The sequence below is a fragment of the Mustelus asterias genome, chromosome 30 (assembly GCF_964213995.1).
Source record: "Mustelus asterias chromosome 30, sMusAst1.hap1.1, whole genome shotgun sequence".
In the NCBI taxonomy this organism is placed as follows: domain Eukaryota; kingdom Metazoa; phylum Chordata; class Chondrichthyes; order Carcharhiniformes; family Triakidae; genus Mustelus; species Mustelus asterias.
Window position 1 is genome coordinate 8,779,734 of NC_135830.1, and position 14,562 is coordinate 8,794,295.

The 14,562-nt window shown below is 47.0% G+C and overlaps 2 protein-coding genes across 4 annotated transcripts in view; one reads left to right on the forward strand and one right to left on the reverse strand.

The window, feature by feature from the left end:
* Positions 1-14,562, forward strand: part of LOC144480995 (uncharacterized) — a 67,503-nt gene that overhangs the window by 30,130 nt on the left and 22,811 nt on the right. The gene's annotated exons all lie outside the window — the stretch shown is intronic.
* LOC144480999 (uncharacterized) overlaps positions 989-14,562 on the reverse strand; it is a 262,003-nt gene continuing 248,429 nt past the window's right edge. Inside the window, exons 1-2 of one of the 3 annotated variants that reach the window (XM_078200625.1) lie at positions 12,383-12,451; positions 989-3,542 (exon numbers count right to left, since the gene is read on the reverse strand). In XM_078200625.1, the coding sequence (XP_078056751.1) occupies positions 2,154-3,359 (1,206 nt within the window). In that variant the 5' untranslated portion in view covers positions 3,360-3,542; positions 12,383-12,451 and the 3' untranslated portion in view covers positions 989-2,153. Of the gene's footprint in view, positions 3,543-12,283; positions 12,452-14,562 lie in introns of those variants that run through there. The other 2 variants (XM_078200623.1, XM_078200624.1) reach the window with 2 other exon arrangements.

A 14,562-nucleotide genomic window follows, 5' to 3' on the forward strand; every position in this document is an offset into this window, starting at 1 on the left:
GTTCGGGCTGTTCCCCCTCCTTTTGGGGAGCTGCCCCTTTTACTTTGTCCCTGAGTTAATTTGAGTTTGTTTATTTGGTTTGCCCTAAAAGAGGCACAGGGAAAATGTGCAGACTCCACACAGTCAGCTGAGGCACGAATTGAACCTAGGTTCCTGGCGCTGTGAGGCAGCAATGCTAACCACTGTGCTGCCAGGCCGCCTGTGTTTTGAGAAATCTCATTAAAATCTGGAACTCAGATGGGGATATGGGTTGGTGTTTGGTGGGAATCAGATTTACAGAATTTCAGAATGGATTCCTGTAATAGCAGCAATCCAATTGCTATATGTTGGTAAGACTGAGGGAAGTATTTAAAGTGGAGACCATCGGTGTGTTTAAAGGTCGTGATGGAATTTATGAACTGAGAAAATATGTGAGAGCAAAGAAATCAATCTCGAAAATTGTAGTCACTTCACGGTGTTCCAGGAGAAGTGGCGTCTGGTTGTGGAGATGTCAGGTTTTACACAGCACATGGTCATTCTGAATGGAGAATCTCTGAGTTGTACAATTCACATCATTCAGGGGCCAGATTGTCTGCTCAGAAAGAGGAAGGTTTCTGTGACACCAATGAAAAGCAACACACGGACTCACAGACACCCTCACACACACAGAGTCTCACACCCTGCAAATTATCTCCTGTCACTTTATTGTTTTTAGTCTTTTTGAAATAAATCCTGAATGAACTATAAAATCATACATAAGTACTTGTTGAGATTCCCCTGAAAGGCATCGACACTGTTCATTTCACTCCCTGTAGTTGTGATTTCCATATTCTCGCCACTCTTTGTGAAGAGAAATTTATCCTGGATTTCCGATTGGATTTCTTAGTGACTGTTTCATATTGATTGTCTCCAGTTTCCCAGTAACTTCACTGCAGTGTTAATCTAAGCCTACTTGTGACTAATAAATAAACTTTACTTTTTGCTCTTCCCCACAAGAGGAAACACTATTTCTGTATCTAAGCATTTTATAAATTTGAGGACCTCTGCTCAGGTTACCCCTCAGCCTTCATTTCTCAAGAAAGAAGAACTAGCCTGTCAATCCTTTCCTGATAAAAAAACCACACACGTTTTGAAAATCATTTATGGGATGTGGGCATTGCTGGCTTGGCCAGCATTTATGGCTAATCCCTGATTGCCCTTGAGAAGGTGGTGGTGAGCTGCCTTCTACATTAAAATCTCATCATTAAAATCTTCTCTGCACCCTTTCCAGTGCCTGGATAGGGATATTTTTTAATAATACGGTGACCAGAATGGTATGCAGTAGTCAGGAAGATTCTTGATCAGAGAGTCACAGATTTTCCCAAAGTGGTTTGAGCTTATCCATGGTTTTAAATTAGATTCTTAGGAAGTAACAATTTAAAAATGATGCATAATAAACAGGGGGAAAAAAACAAGACCCATGGCAGGTGAGTAACCGAGGCCCCAGCACTGATCCTGCGTTACCCAAATAGTCACTGCCTGCCAGTTGGAAAAAGACCCGTTTAATCCTACTCTTTGTCTCCTGTCTGCCAATCAGTTTTCTACCCATCTCAGTACAACAGCCCCAATCCCATGTGCTTTACTTTTTGTGAAGAAGTTGCCGAGTTGGCAGACGAGGGGAATCAGGTTCACGTTATCGATCTCAGGGCATAATCATCAACAACTTGTATTTACACAGAGTGTTGTGGGGCTGGAGGAGGTTACTGAGATACTGAGGAACTTTTTAAAGTTCATTTTTACGGAATGTAGGCGTCACTTGCTGGGCCAGCATTTCTTTCCCATCCCTAACTGCCCTCCATTTCAGAGGGCATTTGAGAGTCAACCACATTGCTGGTCTGGAGTCACATGTAGGCCAGACCAAGTAAGGACGGCAGGTTTCCTTTTCTAAAGGGCGTTACTGAATCAAATGGGTTTTTACGACAATTGATTAAAGGTTGAGGTTTGTCATTAGACTTTTAATTGAAGATTTTAATTGAATACAACTTTCACCATCGACTGTAGTGGAATTTGAACCTGGGTCCCCAGAGCCTTACCCTGAGTCCAGTGATAATTCCACTGTGCCGCTGCCTCCCCTATTCATCCAATTGTTATTGTTTATCTCAGGGCGCAGAAACAACAGAATCCAACTTTGCCGGTCACACATGAAGTCGTCTATGTTTCAGCAGGCTGTAATACTGATTAAATCCCTTCCCACACATGGAGCAGTTGAAAGGTTTTGCCCCAGTGTGAACTCGCTGGTGTCTCTGCAGGCGGGATGGATCAGTGAATCCCTTCCCACACAGGGAGCAGGTGAAGGGTTCTGTCGCAGTGTGAGCTCGCTGGTGTTTCAGCATATAGGATGAATCAGTGAATCCCTTCCCACACACAGAGCAGGTGAACGGCTTCTCCCCGGTGTGAATGCGTTGGTGTCTCAGCAGGCCAGACGACTGAGCGAATCCCTTTCCACACACAGAGCACAGGAACGGCCTCTCCCCGGTGTGAATGCGATTGTGTTTCAGCAGATCATCACTTCTTTTAAAGGTCTTATTGCATTCTGAGCATTGAAAAGGTCTCTTGTCAGAGTGAATGTGTTGGTGTTGATTGCAGTAGGAAAACTGAGCAAATCTTTTGCCGCAAATGGAGCAGGAGAACGGCTTCTCCCCTGTGTGAATGCGGCGGTGTCTCCGGAGGCTGGATGACTCAGTGAAAGCCTTCCCACACACGGAGCAGATGAATGCCTTCTCCCCGGTGTGAATAGGCCGGTGACTCAGCAGATGCTGCAAACAAGTAAATGTTTTCCCACACACAGGGCAAACATATGGCCTCTCCCCAGTGTGAGTGCCCTGGTGTCTCAGCAGACTAATCCTTCTTTTGAAGGTCTTCTCACATTTAAAGCATTTAAAATGTCTCTTCTGAAAATGAATCTGTTGGTGAACGGTGCAGTGGGAGGACTGAGTGAATCTCTTCCCACACTGGGAGCAGCTGAATGGCCTGTCCTTGGTGTGAACTTGTTGGTGCTCAGTGAGATGCACTGAGTCGCTGAATGACTCTCCACAGTGAGAGCAGCTGAACGGTCTCTCGTGTGTGTGAAGGAGCTGGTGCTCTGCAAGGCGGGAGGACTGGCTGAACCTCTTCCCGCAGTGGGAGCAGCTGAACGGTCTCTCGTCAGTGTGAAGGAGCTGGTGTTGGGCCTGTTCCTCAGAGGTTTCAATGTTTTGCCCAGAGTCAGAGCTTTGAAGAGGCTTCTGAATAATGTGATCGAGTTGGTGAGCCAGCAGGTTGGACGAACACATGAATTTCTTCCCACACACGGAGCAGGTGAATGAACTCTCACTATTGCGAGTTCGCTGTCGTGTCAGCATGTTTTCCAGCTGTATCAATCCCTCCCCACAGGAGGAGCAAGGAAACAGATTCTCACCAGTTTCCAACTGAGATGGTCAATTAAATCCCTTCAGATGCACAAATCTTCAAATCCCAATGAATTGATTGACTCTGTCTGACGTGAGATTGGTTTGTCCAGACTGCAAATCCTCCTCTTCTATTTCCTGCAAAATAAGTTTACAAAGAATTACGTGGCTGGCACGGTGGCACAGTGGTTAGTCCTCCTGCCTCACAGCACCAGGGACCTGGGTTCGATTCCGGCCGTGGTTACCTGTCTGTGTAGAGTTTACACAGTAAGGAGTTTAACAACACCAGGTTAAAGTCCAACAGGTTTATTTGGTAGCAAACGCCACTAGCTTTCGGAGCGCTGCTGTGTGGAGTTTGCATATTCTCCACTTGTTTGCGTGGGTTTCCTCCAGGTGCTCCGGTTTTCTCCCACAGTCCAAAGATATTCAGGTTAGGTGGACTGGCCATGCTAAATTATCAATTTTCCCCCCATGGTGTGTAGGTTAGGGAGATTAGTGGGGTAAATAAGTTGGGTTATGTTGTTGGGGCCTTGGTGGGATGCTCTGTCGGAGAGTTGACTTGATGGGCCAAATAGCCTCCTTCTGAACTGTGGAATTCTATGAATATATCTATCCTGGACTGACAGTGATGACTTTTGTAAATTCCCTTTGCAGGATATTGGAAAGGAGGATTTACAGCAAGAAAACACAAACCAAACATCACGTTGAGATCTGACAGTCACTCGGATCATTAGGAGCTGATTGTTATTGTCTTTGAACAGGGAAGGAGAATTGTTTGTTCTGTCTGTGACAATACACAAACAGGCCATTCGGTTTATCGAGTCTGTACTGGAGTTTATCCTCCACATGAGTCTCCTCTCATTCTGATCACCACATCTCAGCTTTTCAGTTGATTTTTCCAATCCCTTTTCTCTCATAGGCTCATATATTTTCCTTTTGAAAGCATCTAAAGTATTTGAGTCAACCACTTCCAGTCGCAGTGAGTTCCATATTCTAACAACGTCTGAAGAAAGAAACATCTCCTATTTTCCTGTTTGATTTATTTGTTGTCTGTTCATGGTTCCCAGTAATGGAAGAACCAACAAGTGGAAACATTCCATTCACATCTACCTACTTATCCCATTCAGAAAGCCCATATCAGAAGAGACAACATTTTTCTCTTGGCTTGAGCTTGTGTGTAAATCCTCAATTTCTAACCCCCTGTAACAAAAAATATCCAAAATCCATCACGATAGAAAATCCAGGTACAAGTAATTCAGAAAGCTATTATTTGTTATGAGGGGAATGGAGTAAAAGCAAGGAAGTTATGTTTCAGTTGCACACGGTGAGTCTGTATCTGGAGCAATGTCTACATTATCGATTTCCTTATTTAAGGAAAAATATAAATGCATTAGAAGTTCATAGAAGGTTTAGTCGACTAACACCTGGAATAGGTGGATAGTCTGATGAGGAGCAGTGAGACAGTCTCTGCTCGAGTTTAAAAGAGTAAGAGGCAACTTAATTTAAACCTTTCAGATCCTGAAAGGTCTTGGATGTGGAGAGGAGTCATAGAGGTTTATAGCATGGAAACAGGCCCTTCAGCCCACCTTGTCCATGCTGCCCCTTTTTTTAACCCCGAAACTAGTCCCAATTGCCCGCATTTGGCCCATATCCCTCTATACCCATCATACCCGTGTAACTATCTAAATGCTTTTCAAAAGACAAAATTGTACCCGCCTCTACTACTACCTCTGGCAGTTTGTTCAAGACACTCTCCACCCTCTGTATGAAAATATTGCCCCTCTGGACCCTTTGTATCTCTCCCTTCTCACCTGAAATCTATGCCCTCTAGTTTTAGACTCCCCTACCTTTGCAAAAAGATATTGACTATCTAGCTGATCTATGGCCCTCATTATTTTATAGACCGCTATAGAATCACCCCTATGCCTCCTGCGCTCCAGAAAAAAAATTCCCAGTCTATCCAGTCTCTCCTTATAACCATCAAATCCCAGTAGCATCCTCGTAAATCTTTTCTGCACTCTTTCTCGTTTAATAACAACCTTTCTATAATAGGGTGACCAGAACTGCACACAGTATTCCAAGTGTGGTCTGACACAAGTCTTGTACAACTTCAACAAGACGTCCCAACTCCTGTATTTAATGTTCTGACCAATGAAACCAAGCATGCCGAATGCCTTCTTTGCCACTCTACCTATGAACCTGTACCCCTAGATCTCTTTGTTCTGTAACTCTCCCCAATGCCCTACCATTAACTGAGTAAGTCCTGTCCTGGTTCAATCTACCAAAATGCATCACCTCGCATTTATCAAAATTAAACTCCATCTGCCATTCACCAGCCCACTGGCCCAATTGATCAAGATCCCGATGCAATCCTAGGTAACCTTCTTCACTGTCCACTATGCCACCAATCCTGGTGTCATCTGCAAACTTACTAACCATACTGCAAACTTACTAACCATGCCTACTAAATTCTCATCCACATCATGAATATAAACGACAAATAACAGTGGACCCAACACCGATCACTGAGGCACACGGCTGGTCACAGGCCTCCAGTTTGAAAAACAACCCTCTACAACCACCCTCTGTCTTCTGTCATCAAGAAGTTTAACAACACCAGGTTAAAGTCCAACAGGTTTATTTGGTAGCAAAAGCCACACAAGCTTTCGAGGCTCTGAGCCCCTTCTTCAGGTGAGTGGGAATTCTGTTCACAAACAGAACTTATAAGACACAGACTCAATTTACATGAATAATGGTTGGAATGCGAATACTTACAACTAATCCAGTCTTTAAGAAACAAAACAATGGGAGTGGAGAGAGCATCAAGACAGGCTAAAAAGATGTGTATTGTCTCCAGACAAGACAGCCAGTGAAACTCTGCAGGTCCACGCAACTGTGGGAGTTACAAATAGTGTGACATAAATTCTGATTCTAGGATCGCATGATAAAGACTCAGGAGGAAAAAAGCAGAAATATTTATGTGAAATAGTGTGACATAAACCCAATATCCCGGTTGAGGCCGTCCTTGTGTGTGCGGAACCTGGCTATCAGTTTCTGCTCCGCGACTCTGCGCTGTCGTGTGTCGCGAAGGCCGCCTTGGAGAACGCTTACCCGAATATCAGAGGCCGAATGCCCGTGACCGCTGAAGTGCTCCCCAACAGGAAGAGAACAGTCTTGCCTGGTGATTGTCGAGCGGTGTTCATTCATCCGTTGTCGCAGCGTCTGCATAGTTTCCCCAATGTACCATGCCTCGGGACATCCTTTCTTGCAGCGTATCAGGTAGACAACGTTGGCCGAGTTGCAAGAGTATGTACCGTGTACCTGGTGGATGGTGTTCTCACGTGAGATGATGGCATCTGTGTCGATGATCCGGCACGTCTTGCAGAGGTTGCTGTGGCAGGGTTGTGTGGTGTCTTGGTCACTGTTCTCCTGAAGGCTGGGTAGTTTGCTGCGGACAATGGTCTGTTTGAGGTTGTGCGGTTGTTTGAAGGCAAGAAGTGGGGGTGTGGGGATGGCCTTGGCGAGATGTTCGTCTTCATCAATGACATGTTGAAGGCTCCGGAGGAGATGCCGTAGCTTCTCCGCTCCGGGGAAGTACTGGACAACGAAGGGTACTCTGTCCACTGTGTCCCGTGTTTGTCTTCTGAGGAGGTCGGTGCGGTTTTTCGCTGTGGCGCGTTGGAACTGTTGATCAATGAGTCTAGCGCCATATCCTGTTCTTATGAGGGCATCTTTCAGCGTCTGGAGGTGTCTGTTGCGATCCTCCTCATCCGAGCAGATCCTGTGTATACGGAGGGCTTGTCCGTAGGGGATGGCTTCTTTAACGTGTTTAGGGTGGAAGCTGGAGAAGTGGAGCATCGTGAGGTTATCCGTGGGCTTGCGGTACAGTGAGGTGCTGAGGTGACCGTCCTTAATGGAGATGCGCGTGTCCAAGAATGCAACCGATTCCGGAGAGTAGTCTATGGTGAGCCTGATGGTGGGATGGAACTTGTTGATGTCATCATAGAGTTGTTTCAGTGATTGTTCACCATGAGTCCAAAGGAAGAAAATGTCATCGATGTATCTAGTGTATAGCACCGGTTGAAGGTCCCGTGCGGTGAAGAAGTCTTGTTCGAACCTGTGCATGAAGATGTTGGCATATTGAGGTGCAAATTTGGTCCCCATGGCTGTTCCGTGTGTCTGGATGAAGAACTGGTTGTTGAAGGTGAAGATATTGTGGTCCAGGATGAAGCGGATGAGATGTAAAATTGCATCTGGAAACTGGCAGTTGTTGGCGCTGAGCACTGAGGCCGTTGCAGCAATGCCATCGTCATGGGGGATGCTGGTGTAGAGTGCTGAGACATCCATTGTGACGAGGAGCGCTCCTGGTTCAACTGCTCCATGTGTGCCGAGTTTCTGTAGGAAGTCCGTCGTGTCGCGACAAAAGCTGGGGGTTCTTTGTACAATGGGTTTCAGGATGCCCTCGACATAGCCGGAGAGGTTCTCGCACAGGGTCCCATTGCCCGATACGATGGGACGGCCGGGTGTGTTTGCCTTGTGTATCTTCGGGAGGCAGTAGAGATCTCCAACGCGGGGAGTACGTGGGATGAGAGCACGGAGGGTGTTCTGAAGGTCCGGATCAAAGGTCTTGATCAGAGTGTTGAGTTGACGGGTGTGTTCTTTGGTCGGATCTGCAGGTAACTGTCTGTAGTGTTCCTCGTTGTTGAGTTGTCGGTACACTTCTTTGCAGTAATCCGTTCTGTTCAGTATGACGATGGCCCCTCCTTTGTCTGCTGGTTTGATGACAATGTTGCGGTTGGTCTTGAGAGCGTGGATGGCGTTACGTTGTGCTTGGGTGATGTTCGGGGCTGTCTTGTGAGTGCGGCTGACATGGAGCAGTTGAACCAGGAGCGCTCCTCGTCACAATGGATGTCTCAGCACTCTACACCAGCATCCCCCATGACGATGGCATTGCTGCAACGGCCTCAGTGCTCAGCGCCAACAACTGCCAGTTTCCAGATGCAATTTTACATCTCATCCGCTTCATCCTGGACCACAATATCTTCACCTTCAACAACCAGTTCTTCATCCAGACACACGGAACTGCCATGGGGACCAAATTTGCACCTCAATATGCCAACATCTTCATGCACAGGTTCGAACAAGACTTCTTCACCGCACGGGACCTTCAACCGATGCTATACACTAGATACATCGATGACATTTTCTTCCTTTGGACTCATGGTGAACAATCACTGAAACAACTCTATGATGACATCAACAAGTTCCATCCCACCATCAGGCTCACCATAGACTACTCTCCGGAATCGGTTGCATTCTTGGACACGCGCATCTCCATTAAGGACGGTCACCTCAGCACCTCACTGTACCGCAAGCCCACGGATAACCTCACGATGCTCCACTTCTCCAGCTTCCACCCTAAACACGTTAAAGAAGCCATCCCCTACGGACAAGCCCTCCGTATACACAGGATCTGCTCGGATGAGGAGGATCGCAACAGACACCTCCAGACGCTGAAAGATGCCCTCATAAGAACAGGATATGGCGCTAGACTCATTGATCAACAGTTCCAACGCGCCACAGCGAAAAACCGCACCGACCTCCTCAGAAGACAAACACGGGACACAGTGGACAGAGTACCCTTCGTTGTCCAGTACTTCCCCGGAGCGGAGAAGCTACGGCATCTCCTCCGGAGCCTTCAACATGTCATTGATGAAGACGAACATCTCGCCAAGGCCATCCCCACACCCCCACTTCTTGCCTTCAAACAACCGCACAACCTCAAACAGACCATTGTCCGCAGCAAACTACCCAGCCTTCAGGAGAACAGTGACCAAGACACCACACAACCCTGCCACAGCAACCTCTGCAAGACGTGCCGGATCATCGACACAGATGCCATCATCTCACGTGAGAACACCATCCACCAGGTACACGGTACATACTCTTGCAACTCGGCCAACGTTGTCTACCTGATACGCTGCAAGAAAGGATGTCCCGAGGCATGGTACATTGGGGAAACTATGCAGACGCTGCGACAACGGATGAATGAACACCGCTCGACAATCACCAGGCAAGACTGTTCTCTTCCTGTTGGGGAGCACTTCAGCGGTCACGGGCATTCGGCCTCTGATATTCGGGTAAGCGTTCTCCAAGGCGGCCTTCGCGACACACGACAGCGCAGAGTCGCGGAGCAGAAACTGATAGCCAGGTTCCGCACACACAAGGACGGCCTCAACCGGGATATTGGGTTTATGTCACACTATTTCACATAAATATTTCTGCTTTTTTCCTCCCGAGTCTTTATCATGCGATCCTAGAATCAGAATTTATGTCACACTATTTGTAACTCCCACAGTTGCGTGGACCTGCAGAGTTTCACTGGCTGTCTTGTCTGGAGACAATACACATCTTTTTAGCCTGTCTTGATGCTCTCTCCACTCCCATTGTTTTGTTTCTTAAAGACTGGATTAGTTGTAAGTATTCGCATTCCAACCATTATTCATGTAAATTGAGTCTGTGTCTTATAAGTTCTGTTTGTGAACAGAATTCCCACTCACCTGAAGAAGGGGCTCAGAGCCTCGAAAGCTTGTGTGGCTTTTGCTACCAAATAAACCTGTTGGACTTTAACCTGGTGTTGTTAAACTTCTTACTGTGTTTACCCCAGTCCAACGCCGGCATCTCCACATTCTGTCATCAAGCCAGTTTTGTACCTATTTGGCTACCTCACCCTGGATCCCGAGAGATTTAACCTTATGCAACAACTTACCATTTGATACCTTGTCAAAGGCCTTGCTAAAGTCCATGTAAAGAACATTAACTGCACTGCCCTCTTCTAACTTCTTGGTTACCCATTCAAAAAACTCAATCAAATTTGTGAGACATGATTTTCCACTCCAAAGCCATGCTGACTGTTTCTAATCAGTCCTTGCCTCTCTGCATGCCTGTAGATCCTGTCTCTCAAAATACCTTCCAACAACTTGTTGGAAGTGTTGTTTACTCTTATGGGAGAATCTCGGGATAACTGTTTAAACAAGTGTTGCGCATAGAGACAGAGATTAGATATTTTTCACACAGTGGGTCGTGAATCTTTGGATCTCCATTCCTCAAAAGTAGATATATATCTCTTGGGGCAAAAGGGATATTATGGGGGGATGGGTGGGACAAGGGTATTGAATTTGAGGATCAGCCATGACCATAATGAATGGCAGGGAATGTTCAAAGGGCTGAATGGCCTCCTTCCGCTTCTATTTTCTATGCATGTTTCTATGTAAACATGAGGAGCTTGGGGCTGAAGTGTAACCAAAAGGCCATAAGACATAGGAGCAGAATTAGGCCACTCGGCCCATCGAGGCTGCTTCACCATTCAGTCATGGGCTGATATTTTTCTCATCCCCATTCTCCTACCTTTTCCCCATAACCCCTGATCCACTTATTAATCAAGAACCTATCTATCTCTGTCTTAAAGACACTCAATGACCTGGCCTCCACAGCCTTCTGTGGCAAAGAGTTCCACAGATTCACCACTCTCTGGTGGGCCAGTGGGCTGACGAATGTCAGATGGAATTTAATTTCGACAAATGCGAAGTGATGCATTTTGGTAGATTGAACCAGGACAGGACTTACTCAGTTCATGGTAGGGCGTTGGGGAGAGTTACAGAACTAAGAGATCTAGGGGTACATGTTCATAGCTCCTTCAAAGTGGAGTCACAGGTGGACAGAGTGGTGAAGAAGGCATTCGGCATGCTTGGTTTCATCGGTCAGAACATTGAATACAGGAGTTGGGACGTCTTGTTGAAGTTGTACAAGACATTGGTAAGGCCACACTTGGAATACTGTGTGCAATTCTGGTCACCCTATTATAGAAAGGATAGTATTAAACTAGAAAGAGTGCAGAAAAGATTTAGTAGGATGCTACCGGGACTTGATGGATTGAGTATAAGGAGAGGCTGAATGGACTGGAACTTTTTTCTCTGGAGCGTAGGAGGCTGAGGGGTGATCTTATAGAAGTCTATAAAATAATGAGGGGCATAGTCAATATCTTTTCCCAAAGGTAGATAGTCAATATCTTTTCCCAAAGGTAGGGGAGTCTAAAACTAGAGGGCACAGGTTTAAGGTGAGAGGGGAGAGATACAAAAGTGTCCAGAGGGGCAATTTGTTCACACAGAGGGTGGTGAGTGTCTGGAACAAGCTGTGGGTACAATTGTATCTTTTAAAAAGCATTTAGATAGTTACATGGGTACGATGGGAATAGAGGGATATGGGCCAAATGTAGGCAATTGGGATTCGCTTCAGGGGTTTTAAAAAAAAGGGCGGCATGGACAAGTTGGGCCGAAGGGCCTGTTTCCATGCTGTAAACCTCAATGACTCTGGCTGAAGAAATTCTTCCTCATCTCTGTTTGAAAGGAACATCCCTTTAGTCTGAGGTTGTGCCGCTGGTTCTAGTTTTTCCTACTCGTGGAAACATCCTCTCCACGTCCACTCTGTCCAGGCCACCCCGTACCCCGTAAGTTTCAATAAATTCCTCCTCAACCTTCTAAACTCCAACAAGTACAAAAGCCGTGTAACCGCTTCAGGTAAGTATTCCGGATGCCACCTCTCATACTGAATATGTACATGACCCATTAACTTCTCTCGGCTGCAAACGTGAGGTGCAGCCTGGGAGTGGGTGAAGCTGTTTGAAAATCTGATGCTCAAATTTAGTCATGTTTCCGAGCACTCGGACCCGGTGGGAGCAGAAACACAAAGACCCGCCCCCTCACGGTTGCGTCACCAAGACACCAGCGCATGCGCTCTGCTCCCTGCTCAATCAAGATGGCGGCTGTTAACCTGAGCTTTGTCTCGGGAAAAAGACCTGAAGCTGCAAACACGGGACCTACGGGCTCATATTCGATGTTTGAGGCCTTCAACAGGTATTTAGAAACCCTCTACGTCCATCCGCCGGTTCCATTGCTCCCTCTATGTTTCTGCATCCTTACCGGCTGCTGATGAGACACAGGAACTTCTCTCCAGTCGCTGTCACCCGCACTGCGCGTGCTGCAAACGCCTTTGCTTACCGCGCATGCGCACTTCTCCCATGGAACAGGGAACTCTTCCGATTGGTCCGGAGCTGCGCATGTTTCAGGTCTGCCCCTCATTCACTCCGATTGGTTGGAGGACCAGCCGCTCCCGCTCGGTCCTCCAGTCCCACCCTCTCTTCCGATTGGTTCGGAGCTGCCGTCAATCAGTCCCCTGGGCATTGTGATGTGGAGCATGCGCAGTGTCATTGCTGTCCTTGGCGCTTGTTTGTCCCGGAGAAGCGGAGTCAGCGTTAGGCGGTGGCTGGGAGGATTTGGAAACACTTTGTGGATCCGCAAACCCTTCAGAATCATTGTCAGCTCCCTGGTTTGCAGCTGCAAACCTCCCGGGAACAGGCCCAGGTTAACGGCCACATCCTGGCTCAGCCACTGGAGGATGGTTCACATCAGAGGATGGGGGAGGGGGACAATAAATAAGAGGTTACACTTTGGCCTCAAATCAATGAGGACTCTGATCTCTGGGAAGGAAGGAAACCCTGGGAGGTGGGCGGGGAGGATTCACAAACACCCGCTGGAGGCCCCAACATCCCCAATAAGACCCATTGGTTTTATTGTCAGTCTGCAGACAGGAGCTGGAGAACTGAATCCACAGTAAGAGTTTTAACAACACCAGGTTAAAGTCCAACAGGTTTATTTGGCAGCAAATGCCATGAGCTTTCGGAGCACTGCTCCTTTGTCCGATTGAGTGGATATCTGCTCTCAAACAGGGCATACAGAGACAGAAAATCAAGTTACAGAATACTGATTAGAATGCGAATCTTTACAGCTAATCAGGTCTTAAAGATACAGACAGTGTGAGTGGAGGGAGCATTAGGCACAGGTTAATGAAATGAGTATTGTCTCCAGACAGGACAGCCAGTGAGATTCTGCAAGTCCAGGAGGCAAGCTGTGGGGGTTACCGATAGTGTGACATGAACCCAAGATCCTGGTTTAGGCCGCCCTCATGTGTGCGGAACTTGGCTCTCAGTTCTGCTCAGCGACTCTGCGCTGTCGTGTGTCGTGAAGGCTGCCTTGGAGAATGCTTACCCGAAGATCAGAGGCTGAATGCCCATGACCGCTGAAGTGTTCCCCAACAGGAAATGAATGGTCTTGCCTGGTGATTGTCGAGCGGTGTTCATTCAGCCGTTGTCGTAGCGTCTGCATGGTTTTCCCAATGTACTATGCCTCGGGGCATCCTTTCCTGCAGCGTATCAGGTAGACAATGTTGGCCGAGTTGCAAGAGTAGGTACCGTGTATCAGGTAGATGGTGTTCTCACGTGAGACGATGGCATCCGTGTCGATGATCCGGCACGTCTTGCAGAGGTTGCTGTGGCAGGGTTGTGTGGTGTCGTGGTCACTGTTCTCCTGAAGGCTGGTTAGTTTGCTGCGGACAATGGTCTGTTTGAGGTTGTGCGGTTGTTTGAAGGCAAGAAGTGGGGGTGTGGGGATGGTCTTGACGAGATGTTCGTCTTCATCAATGACATGTCATTGATCAGAACTGAATCCAGACAGAGGAGAGGGAGGGAGGGAGAAAACTGGGAATGGAGGAAAAGAATGTTGGAGATAATGAGATGGGTTTGGATTTCAGCCCAGGGAGGAGGGAGAGTGTGTGGAATGGGGATTTACAGGTTTGGGGGAACAAGCGGAAAAAATGTTCCAGAGAAACTAGAATTGTCTGTTCAGAATTTCTATCCTGGACTGACAGTAGTTTTGTTATCTTCTTTTGCAGGATATTTGAAGGGGAAGATTTACAGACTGGAAACTCAAATCAAATTTCATACGAATATTTTACAATCATTCGATTTATCAGCACCTAAACTCAATTAGCCTTTGAATGTGGAAGGAAAAATGTTTGTTCTGCCTGTGGGAAAATATTTCAAACATCAGTGTGACTGGAGAAGCATCGAGACACATGCACACACTGGAGTGAGACTGTTCCAGTGAACTGACTGTGGAAAGAGCTTTACCCAGTTACGCAGCCTGAAAAACATCACACCATTCACTGTCAGGTGAAACCGTACACGTGTTCTGTGTGGACAAGGATTTAACAGATCATCCAACCTGGAGCGACACAAAGACACCAGCACCATGGAGAAACTGTG